At 52.3% G+C, this 21,214-nt stretch overlaps 1 protein-coding gene across 3 annotated transcripts in view; it reads left to right on the top strand.

Annotated features, from left to right (window-relative positions):
* The window catches only part of SLC66A2 (solute carrier family 66 member 2), a 48,655-nt gene that overhangs the window by 1,330 nt on the left and 26,111 nt on the right, over positions 1–21,214 (top strand). For 2 of the 3 annotated variants that reach the window (XM_060119443.1, XM_060119444.1), the window contains exon 3: positions 4,829–4,962. In XM_060119443.1, the coding sequence (XP_059975426.1) occupies positions 4,829–4,962 (134 nt within the window). Of the gene's footprint in view, positions 1–4,828; positions 4,963–12,178; positions 12,230–21,214 lie in introns of all 3 variants that reach the window. The other variant, XM_060119442.1, reaches the window with a different exon arrangement.

Raw genomic sequence — 21,214 nt, 5'->3', positions numbered from 1 at the left:
TGAAGCCAGACATAATTGGGAGGGTACACTTTCAGAGGAAGTGAAAAGAAGTCTCGCAGCCTCACTGTAAGGCCAAAAAAGCCTGGAACTTTCCTTCCCTCTAGACGGTCCCAGGCCCCTCTGTGAGCACGGACAGCACAGCCTGGGGCCGGGCAGCTGTAGCTCCTTTGGACTTTTTGGAGTAATCGTGCTTTCTTGCTAATTGAATTTAAGTCAGCCTCACTGAGGCATGATTTACAGGGAAGAGAATCACCCGTTGCACGTGTGCAGTTTGATGAGTTTGGGCAGATGTCCCCTTGCGGTCATCAGGGTGTGAGTCCCCCGAGTCCAGAAGTTCTCTGCTCCTTCTCCTTCTGTCCACCTGGCCTGAGGCAGCCCTTGGTCACTCTCACCGTGTTTTTGCTCAGTCTGAGGTTTTAAAAGGCGAGCTGGCGAGTCGACCCCTTCTCCTGGAAGAATTTGTCACACCGTGAGCCCTGTCTCTGGGCCAGTCCGCTTCTGAAGGAGGGGTCAGAGGGCGCTTATCTTTTAACTTGTTTATCACAAGTTGAAAAACTGCATTTGAAGGCTGCTCCTTTCCCCGTGGCTGAGGGTGGCCCTTGCCCGCTGCAGCAAGACTCTCCCCTTCCCGCTCTCAGCTGCCCCTCACTGGGTCTAAGGTTGCACAGAAGCAGGTCCCAAGCTGTAATCGTGTGTGACACTGCTGCCCACCCTGAGCACCCTGGGTGTGGCCCCCGGAGCTCCCAGCCCAGGCCCGGGCGTTAGGTCGGGAGCAGCATTTCCTTTAGGCAGTGGCAGGTTTTCTCGGAGGAGTGGCTGAGGCTGCGTTTCTTACGGGAAATAGTTCCTTTGAGAGGTCTTCCCCCAGCTATGCTTATCATTCAGAATTGCAGAAAGAAGATAGGATATCTAATCTACCTCTAACTATCTGTTTTGGAGAAATCAGAAATTGAACCAGTTTCTTGAATGCCATCTCGTCAGTGTTTCTGGGTTTAACAAGCAAGCATTTGATGCTTTGGGACTGTGAGTTCTCTCTCCATTGTAGGGCCTGAGCCTTTGAGAAAGAAAGAGTCTTTGGTGGAATTCTGAACTTTGTCCACTGGCACGTCTATTTCTGCACATCTGATTGCCCCTTTCCCACAGCATCAGCTGCCTGAGCTGTCCTGGGTCCCTCCATGAGTTCAGTGGCTGCCATGTGAACACACAGGGCTGCCTTCAGCCTGGATTCCAGAAGACTGGGGGACCTTATGGGAAGAAGGGAGGGCTGGCAGAGGTCTCTCCTCCAGGATCCCTCTGACCTGGGGTTGTGCTTTTCCCTGTGTTTCACACCTGGCAGTACTTTGTAGTTCATGTGGGGAAGCCCAGCAGCCAGGCCGGGCTCCGTCTACGACTTGTAACAAATACACGCGTCTCTGCCCACGTGGTCCCAAGGCCCCACTGCTCTGAGGGTGATGCCTGTGCTCCCTTTCCTTCCTTTCTCTGGAGCCTCCAAAGCCCCTACTCCTGGGTCCCCTAGCAGCCCGTTTGATTTAATAGGTTTTTGAGGGTTTCCGATGAGCCAGACACTGGGCAGATGCTACAGGGTTAACGCTTCAGCAGAAGTGCTGTATGGAACGTGCCAGACACGTGTATATGGGTGATGGGTGGTGGGGAGGGAGAGAGCGCTGGTCGGGAGCTGTGGTAGGCTCCGGGTGGGATGAGAGCAGTGATGGACTTAGAGGAAATGAAGAGTACGTTTCCCAAAGCTGGCTGGGAATTCAGTCTTCGGAAGTCCAGTCTGCCTGGGAAGCCGCCCAAGGAAATGTGTGGTGTGAGGCATGTGAGCAGCTCTGCAGTCCTGGGGGTCGGGGGTGGGGTGGGGGAAGGCTGACCAAGCTATAGAAACCCGGCGTTTCTGTAATTCACGGAACTCAATGCCTTTATTTCTTGCGATTCTTCCCATCCTTTTGCAGAACCAGCATTGAGCAGATCATACAAAATGCTGACATGCAGGATTTGGCCTTTGTGGTGTCGGAAGCCAGAGGCCACGGAGTGATTCTGTAAATGAGAAGAGGAGGGAGGGGGCCAGGGTGCAGGGACGGTGCTGCAGGGCCGTCTGACCCAGGGCCTGAGGCATTCACAGAGCTAGTTCTCCAGCCCCATCCCTATCTGATCAGAGATATGGCGACACTGTACCGGAGACGGAGACATGGTGACACTGTATTGCAGGTGTAGTAAAGTTGTCTCGGGAGATGTGGTGACACTGTATTGCAGGTGTAGTAAAGTTGTCTCGGGAGATGTGGTGACACTGTATTGCAGGTGTAGTAAAGTTGTCTCGGGAGATGTGGTGACACTGTATTGCGGGTGTAGTAAAGTTGTCTCGGGAGATGTGGTGACACTGTATTGTGGGTGTAGTAAAGTTGTCTCGGGAGACATGGTGACACTGTATTGCGGGTGTAGTAAAGTTGTCTCGGGAGATGTGGTGACACTGTATTGCGGGTGTAGTAAAGTTGTCTCGGGAGATGTGGTGACACTGTATTGCAGGTGTAGTAAAGTTGTCTCGGGAGATGTGGTGACACTGCACCAGAGGGCTAGTGACCGTCTGCCACTCGCGAAGCAGTCAGGGAAGTAGATACACAGCTTTTCTTCCAGTCGAGCTTTTCTCTGCTACTTTGAAGACGCGTAGAAGGTGCTCCTTGTGGGAGCTTTTGCTCAGGCTCCGTGAGGCAGTGCCCGCCCTGGGAGGGAGACGTGTGCGCTGCACGGGGGGGGGGGGGGGGTCGGGGTGGGGGGGGTGGGGGGTGGGGGAGTGGCGGCGCATCCACTGGCTGCTCCGAGCAGCAGGCCACACGCTCGTCTGCTGGGCTGTCCTGTCCTCTGCAGCAGACCAGGCTTTGCCAACCGCATTCTCAGGGCAGGAGAGGAAGAGGTGCCCCGTGACACCTCTACCAGCACAGACCATTAGCGTTCAAGGCCGAAGGTGAACTAACGTGTGAGTAAAAAATAGTGTCTTTCTATTTTCATTGGCTTTTAAAAATTACAAGGGATGTTGAACTTTGTTTCGTATTTGTTTTGTCCCTTGTATATCTTCTGTGGAAAGTTGGGCTTTTTGAAATTTTCTGTCTTGTTTAGCCTGTCTTCACCCTAAAAGCAGTTTAATGTTCACTCTGACCCCCTTACTTCACTGTGAATGTCTCATTCCTTACTGTAAATACTGAATTTACCTGGATTCGATGTTTGGTGTGTGGTATAAGGGGAAGCACAAGCCTTCATTCCACCCCCCCCCAATGTTTCTAGTCACTCATTGTTTCTGTTGAAAATAATGAAGTGGCGTTTATTACATAAAGGCCCAAATCGCACGTCTTCAGCCTTGTAACTAACTGGGAATGAGCTTGGTCCCTAGACTGACTGACTTTTTGTGATGCCCACCCGCTCCAGTCTCCCCAGCCTGGCGCAGAACCTTCTCTGTCTTCTCCTCTGGATTATCTGTTGATTAGTCAGACCCCGGGGTCAGTCAGGTAACCAGTGGGGACTAGTTCCTAGAACTGCTAGAAACATCTTCAAGCAGCTGTAGGGTTGTGTCCGCACTTTACAGAAGAGATGAAGCCCGGAGGTGGTGGGGCACAGCAAGAAGGCCGAGGGGCAGCGTGGTCCCCAGAGCCAGCCTGTGGCGGAGCACGTGTGTGGCCCCATCAGCCAGCTGTCAGTGACCCTCTCCTTGTAGGGGCGGGTGTGAGAGCGAGGCCAAGGGAGGTGGGCCGGGCCGTGTCTCCATGTCTCCTGGTTTCCAGGAGAAGCTGGAGGTCCGACTGCCATCCAGGACCTCCCGACTGTGACCTGTCGGCCACTAACTCAGGTTTGGGAGGCCCCGTCAGGCCACACTGCAGCTGGTGCCAGCGGGATCTCTGCTCCAGAACAGCCAGGCTAGAATGGGGGCCTGGGCTTTGAAGGGTGCTGTGCCCAGGCCTCGCCTTAGAGGTGACAGTTCTGCAGGCTAGTCCTGTGGTGCTGGTGGCCACGTTTGACACCCCAGCTGGTGTGGGGGGGGCAGTGCTGTGATCAGCCCCTGGGCTGGGGTCTTCTGATGGGCCCAGCGGGTGCCAGTCACTGGGTTGTGGCTCTGGCCTCCAGGACATTTTGGCCGAGTTGCTGAAATGCTCAACACACTGGAAAAAAGTCAGCAGGAAGGCCTTGGGGCCTGTGGCTGGGAGGGCTGGGCGGGCTGGGGCTCGGAGAAGACAGTGGACATGGAGGCCTCCGTGCGGGTCAGCCAGGCCTGGGTCGGCCATCAGGGCCTGAGGTTGGCAGTGGGGACCGTGCCCTGCCTGCCGTCTCCTCTTCTCTGGTGACGGCTGGGTGGCCCGGCCCCCCACTGCTCTGCTCACACTGGGGGCCGTGCTGGCCTGCAGACCCCTCTCCCCACGGCCAGGGTCAGGGCTGCCGTCGGTCTCCAGACTCTGGACCGAGCCCTGGGGAGGCAGGTGTTCCAGAACCTGGGCTTCTCGCCTGGCGGCGGCTGGGCCTCTGCAGGAGGGCAACGGCAGCTGGCCGGACTGGGGGTGAGGGGGCGGGTGCAGGAGACCCACTCCCACCGGCCCTCGGCCCTGGGAGGGCCTCAGCGGCTCCTGGCGGGGGGGTGCTGCAGCACGTGGAGCAGCCTGCCCAGGACTCGGCTCTGGGGGCTGGGGAGGCCCGGTCCGACCGTCCAGGGGGGTGCCCGGCCCCTCCGTGCCCCGGCTCCGTCCCACCGTGGCGTCTGGAGGCCTGGGCGGCGGCACACGGGCCGCTCAGGCTGTGACCGCGGGCGCCCGGCCGGCTCTCCCCTGACGCCGCGGCCCTTCCCTCGCAGGTTCGGGAGGCGCTTTGAGGCGCCGCTGCTCTGGCAGAGCGTCGTCATGATCCTGGCCATGCTGCTGATGCTGAAGCTCTGCACCGAGGTCCGCGCCGCCAGCGAGCTGAACGTGAAACGCCGGGTCTTTGCAGGTTGGTGACCCGCAGCTTTGGGGATGAAGCCCCGTAACTCAATGGGCAAGACTCGGCTGGAGCTCTCGCGGTGGGGGGCCTCCACCCAGTGCCACCCCAGCAGCGCTGGCTTCGCCAGGTGGCGCAGGTGTCTGTCCCGACACCGGTGTCCGCAGTCAGGTAGGTGACTGCGTCGACACCATGTCGTGTGAAACTGGACCTCGGGCGAGTTACAACCTGTTCTTACCGTGTCCCCCGCCGTGGCCGTGGCCGTCGTCACGCGGGCCCCTCAGCTGGGGCAGGAGGGCGGCACTGCTGGTCTGGTTCTGGCTTGATCGGGCCGGAGACAGATGTTTCCTGCAGAGGCGGTTTTATCTCTGACCTTGTGTGTGGCTCGTGCACCAAACACAGCCTCTCTGTTTTTCCCGTTCCCTGTGGCTGAGTCAACCGGGATCTTTCTCACATACCTTGTTGAACATTCACCCGACGTCATGCTCTGTGGGCCTCGGGTGGGCACGCGGGGTCCACGAGCTCGGGCAGGCGAATCCCATGCTCAGCCCCTACAGCTTTTTGGTGGCTCAGAAGATAGAAGATGCTGCCCCTGGTTTTGCCTTCTCCTTTGAAAATGTTTCTTTCGAGCTGATGTTCTGTGTTTGACCGCGTGGGCTGCTGGGCTTCTCTGTGCAGGAGGGTTGATGCCGTACTTCTGGTTTTTCTAATGACTAAGTCTAAGACCGCTCTCCCCTTTGATTTTGTCTGAGAATGTGGGTGTGTTCAATCTCAGCTACTGCTTAGAGGAGCGTTTTCTCTGGAGTTTGTCGGGTTCTGGGACTCCTGCAGACTTGAGGTCTTGCCCCGCTATTTTTTCCTTGGCGGTTATTTTCTCTCCCTTTGAGTGACCCCTCTCCTCTTGTGTAGCTTCTGTTTTTAGAGTGAGAGTGAGTGTGTGCTAACTTCAGTCTTTGTAGAAATGGGTCAGCCTCAGCTCCGATGAGTAGCCTGGATCAGTCAGGGTCACTGAGACGATAAAGAGGACCAGCTGCCACTGTCTGTTTCCGGTGTGTTTTTGCTTTTTCTCTCCCATCAACGCCGTCCTGCCAGCTGTGATTCAGGAAATCACACCAGAGGTGGTGCCAGCTGTACTGCTGCTCTTGCCTAAAAGCAGGGCTTCTGTATCCTGGAGCCCTTATGAGCCGAGGAGCCGCCTCTTAACCTTCTCTGAGTTGAGGGCTTGCTGCCCAGGTGGCCTCTGCCCCGGCCCTCTGTGGTCTGTGCCCTTTCGAGCCTCCCCTTTAATGGGTGCAGGATCTCACAGCCGAGTGCAGAGTGGGCCGTGTGGGGTGGTCAGTGGTGTGCGTCTTCACCCAGGGCGGGGGGAAGGCCTGGAGAGGACACCCGGTGCCCTGGTGGCTTAGTGGTCCTGTGCCTCAGGCTCTGCAGCGGGAGACCAGGCTTGTGACCTTGTTTGAAACTGTGCGTGGGTCGTGAAGGCGGAGGGTGCCAGATACAGCAGGTGTTGGGGCCTCTGGGTCACGCGGCAAACTTAGAGTTTAACGTTGGACATTTGATTGGCAGCTCATGGCGATGGCCGGTCTGCTGGTGCACGCCGTCGGCTCTGGTGGAGGGAGGGCTGTGCCCCCTGACCTCTGGGCCCCCTCCTGACCCCGGCCCTCCCCCGCTGGGCCCCCTGCGGCCTTAGGGAGAGTCATCTCCTAACCTCCGCCCACACCGGCTGAGAGTCTGAGCATTCAACACTTGAATCCAGATCGGATTTACATGTTTCCGTGTCTACTGTTTATGAGACACACAGGTCTCACCACCCCACTACGGGAAGCTTTTAATGAATGTGTGGGTTTATTTCCTCTCATTTGCCAGAAGTAGGCGGGTGGGGCTGTGAAAAAGCCAAGCGGTTCGGGCCTGGAAGCTCTGAGAGACTGTGGGCCGCTGCGCCGCGGCTCCCGTCTCTCCCCCCACCCTCCGTGGCAGGTGGCCGGCCTCTGCTTCCCGACGTGTCAGCCGAGGCCTCGGGACACAGACTTCGTGGGGAACTGACCATGCACATTACAGTAACTCCCCAGGAGAGTCTGGGGAGCTTTGTTTCACGGTTCTCATAGGATGGCCAGGCAGCCTAAAAAAAAGCTTAAATGTTTTCCAGCTGTCTTTTATAGAGGTTTGCAGTTTTGAAGGTCACTAATTCAACTTGAAAGTTAAGGTTAAAGAAACATAGATGGCGGTGAGGAGAAACAGCCGGTTACTTAGAAAATTAAATATCTAATTTGTTATCTGAAGAGCAGCATGTGCTCATTGTAGACACTTTAGGGAAGACGGGATATACAGTAAGAGTAAAAAGCCTTCCTTCCCACCACCCAGAGGTGACTACTTTGAACATTTTGGTATATTTTTCCAGTTGTTTCTTTTTTCTTTGTTAGTCAGTCTCCTATCACAAAATTGGGATCATTTTCAAAATTAGGATCAAACGTTTTAAAGCCTCTCATTCTACTGGCAGCTTTTCCATGCCCTTGTGTGTAATGGGGGCAGGGCCAGGGGTGTGGGTCCCCCTCCTCGGGTTGTCCCAGGTGAAATGGCATCCACCGAGGCCACGTGTTTCAGGGAGAAATTAGCTGGAGACACTAATATGCGCCTGCTGTTTAACTGTGAACTAGGAGTGAAGTGTGGTGTCCTTCTCGAAGGTGCTGTTTTTTTCCTTTTTCACTTTTCATTGTGGAGAATTTCAAACATGTAGAAGTAGGGAGAGTAGCATAACGGAGCTCCATGTGGGACCATAACCACCTCCAGGCCCCGTTCACATCTTTTTCCTGCAGTTTCTGAAGCAAATCCCAGATGTAGCCTCTTTATAGATAGTCTGTAACGTATCTCTAAAGAAATCATCACCCATAAGAAATCAATGGTTCCTTATCATGAAACCACCATCTGCCTGTGAGTTTCCAGCTGTCTTGTCCGTTTCCTGACTTTTTGGCCAGTTTGTTTCCTTAAATCAGGGTCCAGCACACACTGTGATTGGCTGGTGTCTTTTTGTTGTTGATTTGTCTTTTTCATCTATAGGTTCTCCCTAACTCCCCTTTCTCCTTGGAACTTACCCGTTGTTGAAACGGGGCGTTTGCTGTGAGCTGAGCGCTGTGCACCCAGCACAGGGTCAGCGGGCCAGCAGCGGTGTCCAGAGCGAGTCAGGCCCACAGGATCTGGACGGAATCAGGCTCCTGAGCCGGGTCTGTCTGGGACGCCCTGTAGAGAACATTTTAAAAGACAGTTGGACCCAGGTCTGGCCCTTTGTCTTTGCAGGACTGTTGCACCCTTCCTCTAGGAGGTGTGGCTGTCAGCTGGCCCCTCTGGGTGGTGGCAGCCATAGGGGCCCAGGGCCCAGTCCTGACAGTCCTGGGCCGCCAGCCCCGAGGCTCTGCCATCTCAGATTCTGTAGAGAAACTTCCCCACAAATGCTACCTGGTCTTCCGATGGTTTGACTTGTAAAGGAAGCCAGGTGAAGGCTTGCTTATATTCCTCTATATTTGCCACTTTTCAGAATTGGTTCCCAGCATCTTGCAGCAATGAGCACGTCTGTTTGTACGTTATCCTGTGTTTCATGTGGTGGAAGCCCCTTTACCCACCTCTGGCCAGTGGGAGCCTCTGCCGTCGGCTCTTGATCTTTGACCTTTGGTCCGGTGGACCCCGGACACTGGTGCAACAAGATGCTCTGAGCTCGCTGTCCAGTTTCCTGCCCCAGACCTGCAGTCAGCCAGGTGTCCGAGGAGCCTGGTCTGGAGGTTTCCCAGGAGACAGAGTGCCCCCTCCCAGGCTGGCCCTTCACGGGGCCCTGGTCGGCTCTGACGTTCCCGCTGCAGCTCAGGGACCCAAGAATAACAGAGCGTTGCGTCTGCACCAGGCGCCTCCCTCGTGGCTCCCGGCCAGGTCATGAGGCCGGCCGACAGCGAGGCTGCTGAGAAGTTGTTTCCTCGGCATCCTCAGGGCCACACGTTCCTCCCGCCAGATCCCCGTGTTGTACTGTCACTAAGAATAGTGCATCCCAATGGGTGTGTCACCAGCCGGCTGCGGGCATGAATTCACCTGAGGTTTGCCCCACATCTCAGCACTGGGGTGGCATTGGCTGGGGAGGTGGACGGGAGGGGTGACTGCTGAAGGGGACAGGTTTCCTTGTGAGGTGATGCAAGTTCTAAAACACCGTAGCGGTGGCGGCTGCACTGCACACCTGTGAGTACCCTACACACCACGGGGAGAGTGACGGTTCTCTGGTGTGTAGTGATAGCTCAGTAAAGCGGTAAAAACACGTTGGGTGGGGAGGGTCAAGTACCATCCTGAGACTGAAAGCTGAGGACACCCCCTTCCCCAGGAAGATGTTTATCCACAGACCGTCCTGCATTTTCAGGGGCTCCGTGGTGTCCGCGGACATCAGGCTACGATCCTGCTTCAGCTCAGCCCGCTGCCCCGGGGCTGACACAGGGTCTCCTGTTCCCGTGTTTCCTGGACCACCGTGATAATACTCCTCCCGGCTCCCCGGTCCCCCGGTCCCCTGGTCCCCCTGTAGCCGTCGTCCCCTCCACCACACGCAGGCACCGTTGCCCCCGCGTGTTCCCTCCAAGGTGCCCCCAGCAGTGAGTCTCAAAGTGTGACAGGACTAAAGCCCCTGGGCAGTTGAGGGCTTGCCTCCTGTCCACCCCCCAGCCTCCTGCTGGCCACCGGAGGCTGACTCTCCCGTCTCAGCTCTGCTGGAACTTCTGCCTTGTCACCTCTGGTCCCTGTCTCTGGGGCTGCTCGACGAGTGACCCCAAAACTTGATGACGTGAAAGGATATTTTTGCTTCGGACTCCACAGTCTGGCTGTTTGCTCGAGCTGCTTTCTCACTGTCTCATTCACTCCCTCCCGTCCCCCCTTTCTCTCTCTCTCTGTCCCTGTCTCTCCCTCTCACTGTCTCTCCCCCTAACCCCCTCTTTCTCTCTCTCTGTCTCTCCCCCTTACCCTCTCTCTCTCTGTCTAGCTCTCTGTCTCTTGCCCTGTCTCTCCCTCTATCTCTGTCTCTCTTTGTGTCTCTCTCTCTCACTCCCCTCTCATGTGTCTGGGTTGGTGCTGGCCGTTGGCTGGACCTCAGCCGGGCCCTGCTGGAACATCCCTGCGTGCCTTCTCATGTGGCCTGGGCTTCCTCACAAAGTGGCGCTGGGTTTCAAGGGGAGAACCGGGTGGACGCTGTATCTTTTTGAAGATCTAGTCTTGGAACTCACACAGCATCACTTCTGAAGACCTGCAGTCTCAGGCCCACCCCTATAGCCAAGGGGGCAAAGACCCACCTCCTGGTGGGGGAGGGGAGGTTCCGAGGACAGTGTGTGTTTTTTTAAAGATTCAGTTATTATTTATTTATTTTTGGCTGCGTCGGGTCTCAGTTGCGGCACACAGGATCTTCGTTGAGGCACGCGGGATCTTTCGTTGCAGTGTGCGGGCTTCTCTCTAGTTGTGGCGTGCGGGTTTTCTCTTCTCTAGTTGTGACGCGCAGGCTCCAGGGCTTATGGGCTCTGTAGTTTGCAGCACGCAGGCTCTCCAGTTGTGGCACGTGGGCTTAGTTGCCCTGTGGCATGTGGGATCTTAGTTCCCTGACCAGGGATTGAACCCGTGTCCCCTGCACTGTCAGGCGGATTCTTTACCACTGGACCCCCAGGGAGGTCCCAGTGCGGTTGTTTTGGAACCTTCGTGCCTGGCCTGGAGTGTGTCCTCAGCACAGCCCTGTGGCAGCACATGATGGTTGAAAACATTTCTAGCGTCTCTCAGCTTCAGAGCCCGCTTTCCTCCATCTGTCCTATGCAAAGGTGTCTTTTCTAAAACGTAGATCTGATCATGTTGCTTTCCAGCCAAGGAACCTCAGGTGGCTTGGCGCAGCACCCAGGGATGTGACCTTCCCCCCCAACTTACCCAGCCCTCTGCTTGCCAACCCCCAGCTCTGCACCAGCGCACTCCTGTGCGTCTCCCAGCCGTGCCCGGCGGTTCTGCATGTGCGAAGCTCTGCTTGTCAGCTCAGTGTGATCAAGCCTGGAGAGAAGAAGGGAAACCGTGTCTGAAGCGCACAAGGAGCTGAGCTGAGCGCTCTCTCCCGCAGCCTCCCTCCTCTCTCCTCCTTCCCTCTTTCGGGATTTTGATCTGTAGAGGAGCTGCCCGTGAATGGTGAAATTGGTCTGAATCAAAGAAATAGAAGCAAAAAGCTGAGAGAATCTGACCAACTCTGGGGAGTCAGAACCCAGAAGGTCCAGGAGCAGGGGGTGTTGGGGAGAGAGGTGGGGTGAGGAGAGGAGACCGCCATTTGTGTTGGTTTATAAACCACTCCCCCTGCCCCGACCCTCCAGCTCCTCCCCGGTCTAGGCAGCAAGTCTGGTATTTGCTGTTAGCTGATTACTTGCAAAATTTCCATTTTGGGGTAGAGTGTACATGGCCTGGGGCAGGTGACACACGACCTTTGATCCTGCCTCTGCTCTCTGACCTCAGTGACTCTCCTCTTTAACTACTGTCCATCCCAGACCCCACCTACAGGTGGAACACAGCTGGAGGTGCCCTGTCTTCAGGGCCTCTGGTCGGTAGGTCAGTCAGTCATTGTCCTGGGGTGGCCCAGACTAGGGAGGTCTCAGGTGGGGTGGGGTGCTCGGGGGGGCAAGGTACCTGGCCATCGAATTGTCGCACACTGGGTCAGGTACTGCTTCCTGGGCCACAGCGGGACGGCTGCCAGACCTGCCCCCTGACTGGGTGTGATGTCCGAGGGAGGTCAAGTTCACGTGCCGAGCTAGCTCTCCGTGTACGGCGGGAGTCCTGCTGCGTGTCCTCTGAAAACAGCCCTATTGAGCAACCTTCCGGAGAGATTGGACCCGGAGACAACTATCTTGCAACCAGGGCTTGTGTACAGATGAGTTCCCAGGGGACAGTAGAGGCAGGGTCCGCTGTATCTCTGTCAGCACCTCTGACCTTAGAAATTAAGTGAAAATGAGGTGGCTTTTCATTTTCTTCCCTCTGTCCCAAGCACTTATTTGGAGGAGGGTAGGTCTGGAGAAAAATGGTTCAGAAAGTGGATTTCCTAATGCACGAAACCAAAAGCTTGCTGTCTTCCTGTTCCATTGTTGTTGTTGTTGTTTTTTTTTTTAAAGAAATACAACAAGGACTTACCAGTGTTAAAACCAGTCTGTTTTTGTCTCCTCTTCCTTCCTGTTTTCTCTCTTTCTGTCTTTAAATGTAGCTGCAGATAATAAAGATGAAGCCAGAGCCCGCCCCAGGCGGTCATATCTGGGTAGGTACCGCGCTGCATGAGCCCCCCCAGGCGGTCACATCTGGGAAGATACCACACTGCATGAGCTTCCTCCTCTGCAGCTCGGTCCCTCTCTGTCTCTGCTCGCATCTTTGCCACATCGTCACCTTGCATGCACATCATCCACCCAGTGTGGCCAAGGCTCCAGCCAGCTAACCAACCACACCTGCTGTTTTCAAGCATGAAGTAGCTCCTAGAAACCTGCCCATTTTCTGTGTGTGTCGGGGGGAGAGGGAGGGAGGGGCACGGAGAGGTAGAAAGAAAGAGAAATGATCAGAACACAAGTTTTGGAATTCTTTTGTTAAATTTATTCCAAAGTATTTTATTCTTTTTGATTCTATGGTACATGGAATTGTTTTCTTGATTTCACTTTGGTTTGCTCATGGTTACTTTGTAGAAATAAAATTGATTTTCACATATGGATCTTGTGTCCTGCAACTTTGCAGAACTCATTTATACTAATAGTTTTTTAGTGGATATTTGAGGCTTTTCTATATGCAAGATGATGTCATCCGCAGATAGAGATAGTCTTACTCCTTCTTCTCCAATCTGGATGCTTTTCATTTCTCTTTCTTGCCTAATAACCCTGGCCAGAAGTGGGAGAGTACATGTGCTTGTCTTGTTCCCGATTGTAATGAGAGGGCATTTAGTCCTTGACCATTAGGCATGATGTTAGCTATGGATTTTACAGAGATGCCCTTTGTTAGGTTAAGCAAGTGCCCTTCTATTCTGAGTTTGTTGAGTTTTTTCATCATGAAAGGATATTTAAGTTTGTCAAATGCTTTTTGTGTCCGTTGGGATGATCATGTGGTTTTGTCCTTTATTGTGCTATTACAGTGTATTACATGGATGGATTTTTGTATGCTGAACCAACCTTGCATTCTCGGGATAAATCTCATCTGATCATGATGTATAATCCTTTTTATAAGTTGCTAGATTCTGTTTGCTAGTATTAGGTTGAGGATTTTTGTGTCCATATTCATAAGAAGTATTGGTCTTTTTTTTTCTTCTTGTGATGACTGGTTTTAGTATCAGGATAGAACTGGCTTTATAAAGTAAGTTGGGAATGGGAAGTGGTCCTTCCTCTTCTATTTTTTTTAATTTTAAGACTTTGTGAAGGACTGCTATCAATTCCTTATTAATTAAAATGTTTTAATTGAAATATATTTGACATATAACATTATGTAAGTTAAATGTGTACATGTTAATTTGATACATTTATATACTGTGATATGATAGCCATGTAGTGATAATGAGCACCTCTATCATGTTACATAATTATCTTTTTTTTTAGTAGTTGGAATAATTACTTTTAGTCTCTTAGCAAGTTTGATGATTATAATACAATGTTGTTATCTATATTCACTATACTGTGCATTAGACCTATGGGGCTTATTTACTGCTTGTTGCAAGTTCACCAATTCTTTTAAATGTTTGGTACAATTATCCAGTGAAACTCTCTGGGCCTGGGCGTTTTGTGGGAAGTTTTAAAAGTACTAATTCAGTCTTTTACTTGTTATAGATCTATTCTGATTTTCTATTTCTTCCTGAGTTAGTTTCAATAGAAATTCTTTCTTGGAATTTGTCCATTTAATCTGTTATTTAATTTGTTGGCATATAATTGTTCTTGGTATTCCCTTATAATCTTTTTGATTTCTGTAAAGTTGGTGGTAATGATCTTTCTTTAATTCTTGACTTTAGTAATTTGACTCTCCTCCCTTTCTCTCTCCTTCTTGTTTTGGTTCTTCCAGCTCAAGGTTTGTCCATTTAGTTGGGTTTTTTCCCCCGAAGAGCCAACTTTTGGTTTTGTTGATTTTTCTCTGTTGTTTTTCTAGTCCCTATTTATTTCCACTTTAGTATTTATTATTTCTTTCCTTCTGCTTATTTTGGGTTTAGTTTGCTTTCTGTTTTTTAAGTTTAAGATAGAATTAATTTACTGATTTGAGATATTTCTTCTTTTTTTAAATTGATCTTCTTTTTAAATATAGCATTTACAGCCAAAATTTTAATTATGCCATAATTACAGCCATATAGTATAGTTGATCTTCTTTTTAAATATAGCATTTACAGCCATAATTTCCTTATAAGGAATGCATTAGCTGCATCCTATAAGTTTTGGTATGTTGTGTTTTTGTTTGCATTGGTCTTAAAATATTTTTAAATTTCCTTCAGGATTTCTTCTTTGACTCATTTGTTATTTTTGAGTTTGTTGTTTAATTTCCACATATTTGTGAATCCCCCAAATTTCCTTCTGTTATTGATTTTTAATTTAATTCCATTGTAGTTGGAGAACATATTTTGTATTATTCCAGTCATTTTATTATATATTTTTTTAAAATTAATGTATTTATTTATTTATTTTTGGCCGCATTGGGTCTTTGTTGCTGCTTGCGGGCTTTCTCTAGTTGGGGCAAGCATGGGCTACTCTTTGTTGTGGCACACGGGCTTCTCATTGCAGTGGCTTCTCTTGTTGCGAGGCACAGGCTCTAGACACGTGGGCTTCAGTAGTTGTGGCACGTGGGCTCAGTAGTTGTGGCTTGCAGGCTCTAGAGCATGGGCTCAGTAGTTGTGGCGCATGGGCTTAGTTGCTCCGCAGCATGTGGGATCTTCCTGGACCGGGGATCGAACCTGTGTCCCCTGCATTGGCAGGTGGATACTTAACCACTGCACCACCAAGGAAGTCCCTATTCCAGTCATTTAAAATTGAGGCTTGTTTGATGGCCTGGCTGATGGTCTCTCTTAGAGAATGTTCCATGTGCACTTCAGGATGATGTATATTCTGCTGTTGTCAGGTGGCGGTGGAGGGGTGTCTGTTAGGTTTGTAGTGTGGTCAGGTCTCCTCTTCCCTTTTTCCTCTGTCTAGTTGTTATGTCCATTACTAAAAGTGTGTATTGAAATCTTCAACTACCTTTAGATTATTTGTTTCTCTTTGCACTTCTGTCAGTTTTTGCTTTTTATATTTTGGGGCACTGTTGTTAGGTGCATATGTTTATAGTTTTATCATACTGATAGATTGGCCCTTTTATCATTGTAAAATTTTCCTTCATTTCTAGTAATTTTTTTGTTTTAAAGTCAATTTTTTTCTGATAGTAGTGTAGCTACTGAAGATCTCCTATGATTGCTGTTTGTATGGTATATCTTTTCCACTTTACTTTTGACTTCTTTGTATCTTTTAATCTAAAGTATGTCTCCTGTAGACAGCATATAGTGGATCGTTTAAAAAAACTCATTCTGGCAATTCTGCCCTTTGATTGGATTGTTTAAGTCATTCACATTTAACGTTATTGTGATATGTTTGGATTCACACCTGCCATTTCAGTTTCTGTTTTCTATCCTCATGTCTACCCTAACCCCCAACTGTTCCTTCTTTACTGCTTTCTTTTGTATTAAGTGAACATTTTCTAGTGTAATATTTTAATTCCTTTAATGAGCCTTAAATATATATATAGACACACATATATATGTATGTGTGTGTGTGTGTATACTACATTATATCACATTATATTATATTATGTTATTTTCTTGGTGGTTGCTCTAAGGCTTATGATATGCATCTTACCAGAATCTACTTCAGACTTATACTAACTTAATTATTTAATCAGTTAAGAGAGGAAAGGAGAACTACGCAAGTATACTGTCTTTTATAATTACCTACATAATTACCTTTACCTATACTTTTTGTTTTTCTCAAGTGGATTATAATTATTGCCTGATGTCTCTTGCTTTCATCATGAAGAACTTATTTTTTGTACTCCCTGTAAGATGGGTCTGCTAACAAGAAATTCTCCCAGTTCTTTTTTATATGGAAATGTCTCTATTTTGCCCTTGTTTTAAAAAAAATTTTTTTTGCAGGAATTCCCTTGTGGTCCAGTGGTTAGGACTCCACGATCTTGTTGTTGAGGGCCCAGGGCCCAGGTTCAGTCCCTGGTTGGGGAACTAAGATCCCACAAGCTGTTCAGCCAGGATAAAAAAATAAAGTTTTGCTGGATGTAAGAATCTTGGTTGACAGTTTCTTTGCTGCATTTCGAATATGTTACTTATTATCTCTTGCTGATTTCTTTCTCTTTTTTTTAAAGTTAATTTATTTTTAAAATTTTTGGCTGCATTGGGTCTTCGTTGGTGTACACAGGCTATCTCTAGTTGCGGTGAGCAGGGGCTACTCTTAGTTGTGGTATGCGGGCTTCTCCTTGTGATGTCTTCTCTTGATGCAGAGCACGGGCTCTAGGCATGAGGGCTTCAGTAGTTGTGGCACACGGGCTCAGTAGTTGTGGCTCGAGGGTTCTAGAGCGCGGGCTCAGTAGTTGTGGTGCACAGGCTGAGTTGCTCTGCGGCATGCGGGACCTTCCCAGACCAGGGATCGAACCCTTGTCCCCTGCATTGGCAGGTGATGCTTAACCACTGCACCACCAGGGAAGTCCCTGATTTCTTTCTTCTTTTTTAAATTTCTTGGCTGTGCCACTCGGCTTGCGGGATCTTAGTTCCCTGGCCAGGGATTGAACCCAGGCCCTTGGCAGTGAAAGCATGGAGTTCTACCCTCTGGACCGCCAGGGAATTCCCTCTCTTGCTGATTTCAAGAGTCTGTCTTTTTCTTTAGCATTCAACATTTAGACTATGGTATTCAGTGAGGGTATAGTTCTCTTTGTACTTATCCTTTCTGGAACTTGTTAAGCTTCTTGGGTGTGTAGACTGATATTTTCATCAAATCTGGGAAGGTTTTGGTCATTATTTCTTAGGCTGTTTTCCTCTCCTTTCTCCTCTCTTCAGTGCACCCGTCACACACATGCTGGTGCACTGACTATTGTTCTGTGTGTCTCTGAGGCTCTGTTCAATTTTCTGAATTCTATTTTCTCATTGTTCTTCAGATGCATAATCTTTATTGATCTGTGTTCAAGTTTGCTGAATCTTCTGCCAGCTCAGTTCTGTTGTTGAGCCCCTATTGTGCATTTTTTTTACCTCAGTTACTGGACTTTGCAACTCCAGAATTTTCATTTGGCTCTTTTTAATGATTTCTACCTCTTTATTGATATTCTCTGTTTGATGAGACATTGTCAGTATACTTCCTTTAATTCTTTTTTTTTTATTTTTTTGCGGTACGCGGGGGTCTCACTGTTGTGGCCTCTCCCGTTGCGGAGCACAGGCTCCGGACGCGCAGGCTCAGCGGCCATGGCTCACGGGCCCAGCCGCTCCCCAGCATGTGGGATCTTCCCGGACCGGGGCACGAACCCGTGTCCCCCGCATCGGCAGGCGGACTCCCAACCACTGCGCCCCCGGGGAAGCCCCGTTCCTTTAATGCTTTATGTTCTTTAGACGTGTTTGTAGTGGCGGCTTTGAAGTCTTTTCTGCTAAGTCCAATAGTTCCGTCCCTTCAAAAGCAATGTTTCCTTCTTTTTCTTTTCTTTCTTCTTCTTCTGTGTATGGGCAACTTTCCATACATATTTTGTTGAAAACTGGCTATTTTAGGTAAAATATTGTAGCACCTCTGGATACTGACCCCACCCTGGTTGGGGGGCTTCTTTGCGTGTCTGTGTGTTTAGTGACCTGGCTTGATGGCTGCCCCCTTAGAATCTCTCTCCCTGCTCCCCCGCCAGGCTGGCTGTGGACAAACTGTCCTTGACTCTCCTTGGCCCCCCTGTTAAGCTTCTCTCGGGTCTGCCACCACTGATTAACAACTGATTGCTCTGTTGGTTTTGATAAGGGCCTAGGCCATGCAGCGCTCTAAGGTCTGATCCAGTAAAGTCAGGCAGGGGTGGCCTGAGGCCAGCCTTTGACAGTTGCTGTGTCCAGGAGGGCCGCTCTTGCTGTCTCTCTCTGATAAACCGCCAGCTTCCCCTCAGTTGCCCCTCCAGCAGGTTACCTATTGTTTTTGTCTGTGCCCTTAGGCTTGAACCTGTTCCAAGCAAGGTACCCCTCTGGGGGGCGCTGTGGAGCGCTCTGTTCCCACCCCTCCACTTCCAGGGCAGACCCTCTAAACCCTTGCTCTGCAGCTGGAGGCTGGGCAGCGGTGGCCCTTGGTGGGGTGACCGCAGTGCTCGAAGTGCAGGCACTGGGGGCTGTGGCCCGTGGTATTCCCGGCTTCCCCTCCAGTCGTGGGACCTCCGCCCCATGAGCGCACTGAGGCAGGAGGGGTGTTCTGTGCCTGCTGCTCCTGGGGGCTGCCGGGAGGGGCCCATCTGGGCTGCCCCCGCCTGGGGTCATGCTGTCATCACACTTGGGGTCGGGACAGGAAGCAGGCCATGTCCAGGCTCTTTTCCCAAATAGATGCCTCTCCGTTCCAGAGACTCACACCACCCCTGTCCTGGACGTGCCCATCCCCTCGGCTGCTTTTCACCCCACTGAAGCCCTGCTGGCCGAATTACAGAGGATGTTTCAGGCCAGGAGGGCACTCACTAGCTTTTCTGTTTTTATTTACTTATGGGTGAACTCAGGGAACTTGAGCATTCTCTGTGGGTTTACTGTCAAGTGGGCGTTCTGGAAGGTTCACCTTACCGGAAGGCCATGTCCTCCCTTATGTTTTGAGAAGTAGCCTTAAAACTTCACTTTTAAAGTGAAGCTGCTATTTTGATTTGGCGAAAACGATTTATCCCAGTCTGCCTGGGTCAGGGCCTTTCTGGTGCTAGTTCAGCTGGGTACAGCCATGTGGGTGCTGTGGTTCAGCACAGAGCTGGTTTGGTCAGCCAGTGACCAGCTCGCTGGGCAGAATGGCAGAGCAGGGAGCACAGGCCGTCAGCCTCTGGCCTCCCTCGTTGTCCGAGCAGAAGCTAGCGGTGGGGCCTGGAGGTGTGACGGGACACAACGAAAAGCCTCCTGCAGCCAGGAGCCAGGAAGGCCGACCAACCAGCTCCCACGGGGAGGCTCACCCTGCCCGGGGCCGCCTTGGGACGTGATGAGCTCACCTCCCAGGTAGCACTTTTGAATGAGGGGCGTGTCCCCTCTCAGTGGTCAGTCCTGCCCAGCTAGGGGGTCGGTGGGGCTTTCGGCTGGGTCTCTGAGTCTCTGGGCCATGGCCTGCCTGCTTTGGGCGAGGGTGGTGTTGGGGGCATACGGGATGAAAGGTGGGTTCGAAACGTGAACCAGGCTCTGTAGGCTGAGAGGACATTTATACTCGTGCACCAGATCGCTGGCTACCCTCGCTGAGTCCTGTGTCGTCCCTGGTCATTTGGATAAAGTGAAGCTGGGGGCCAGGAAGGGTCCGCACCTGGGTGCGCTTCCCTCCAGGTCAGCCCCTACCTGGAACCCAGCCGGACCGTGCCCTGGGCTTTCTCAGATGGCCCTGTGCTCCCATGGGGGCTGGCACACCCTCTTTCTTTGCTGGAGGGTGAGCCCTGGATGCGGGCTCGGAGGTCAGGGCTGTGTCCCAGGACCCAGCGGGCCCTTCAGAGTCATATAAACAGGTGAATGAGCCCGCAGTGGGGTTAAGAGCCGCGTTTCAGTTTGAACCAGGGCTTTGAAGGGATGGAAAGTTGGCACGGGAGGGTCTTCTGAGAACGGGGCCGTCCCGAGGGTGGTCTTGCCCCCGGGAGTGGGGAGCGTGGGGAGCCCCCTTGGTGGTGTTCCCGCCCCGGGGCTCGCGCGCTCTCCCCATGGGGCGCGGGCTGGAGCGCACGGGGCCCTCCGGCGGTCACTCGTGTCTTCCCGGGAGCGGGTCGCACGGGGGCGCGCGCGGGCCGCCAGGCCAGGATTGAGCGTCAGTTGCTGCGGAGCCGTAACTGCCAGTGGTGAATAGGGTCTCGGCTTTAATGGGAGGGGCGGGCCCCGGGCTGTGGGCGGGACGGGTCCGGGCCCTCCTGGCGGCCCGGGAGGCGGTGGTGCCGGTTGTGCCGGTTTTCCGTGGCCTTGGACGGCGACGCGAGGAGCGGACCCGACGGCCGAGTCCGGTGGCAGCAAACCGGCCTCGGCATCGGCCCTGCTACCGGCCAGGCCCAGGCGTCCGGGGTCAGAGGGCAGTGCCCACAGCGTCCCCAGAAGCCTCCTTCCTCTTTGAAATGTGACCTCACGATTTGAGAGGACCAAGTTGTTGCATTGAGATAGGTGAGCGGTTTGTGTATTTTTAAAAATCAACTCCGTGGAGGTGCAGTTTACATACAGCGGAGCCCCACTTGGAGGGCGTGCGCTCCAGACAAGTCGCTGGGGGCGCAGGGGGCTCCTGGGCCGGCCGGCTGGTGCGTGTCCCTCGCAGGTACCCGGTGAGGACCCGCGATCCTGCCTGGGGAGGGGCCCGCGTGCCGGCCGGAGCGGAGGCCCAGGAAGGGCTGCCCGGACACGGCTGCAGGTTGCGTGCGGCGGTACCTGGGGTGTCTGAGCGCTGTTCCTGCTTTTCTCTCGCTAAGGAAAGCACCAGGCTGAGTGCGGCGGCCCGGGTCGGCTCCGTGGCGCAGCAGCTTTTGTGTCTGGAGCCGCATTCGGAAACCTCCCCTGGGTCTCTGCTCTTCTCACCGGTGGCCGGTGTACACCCTCTTAGGCCAGGTGTCTTCCATATTCGTTTGGAGCATAAAAATGCAATCTGATAAGAAACCGAGTCTTTCTTGCCACTAGGACACAGTCTCCCGGTGCAGATTCTCCAAATGGTAAATCACGTCTTAACCCAGAAGCGATCGGACTGAACAAGGCGGAGATGGATTTGTGGATCCAGGGAAGCCTCAGACCTTCCGAGTAACGTTTCAGTCATTGGGAAGCTTCAGGGATGTGCTCGTCACCACCAGGTGTCTTTAGAGGCAGGTAGGGAACAGGTGAGCTGGAGGCATCTGAGGCGACACGCGGCTCGGCCCCCAGTCCGGGGCGCCTCCCTTCAGGTCTCAATGCCTTGCTTTCAAGTCTTGCCTTTTGGTCTGGAAACCACATCCCGGGAGAAAGCATATCCTGCCTGAGTTTGGGGCTCGCTGCGGAAATGGCGACGGCGTGCAGTTTATGTTAACACCTCCGGTTCCTTGGGCATCCTCCTGGCGGTGTCCTGCCCGTGTTCCTGGGCTC

This window comes from Mesoplodon densirostris, chromosome 15 (assembly GCF_025265405.1).
Source record: "Mesoplodon densirostris isolate mMesDen1 chromosome 15, mMesDen1 primary haplotype, whole genome shotgun sequence".
In the NCBI taxonomy this organism is placed as follows: Eukaryota; Metazoa; Chordata; class Mammalia; order Artiodactyla; family Ziphiidae; genus Mesoplodon; species Mesoplodon densirostris.
Note: the sequence above shows the minus strand (reverse complement) of the source record. Positions and strands in the feature narration are given on the sequence as shown.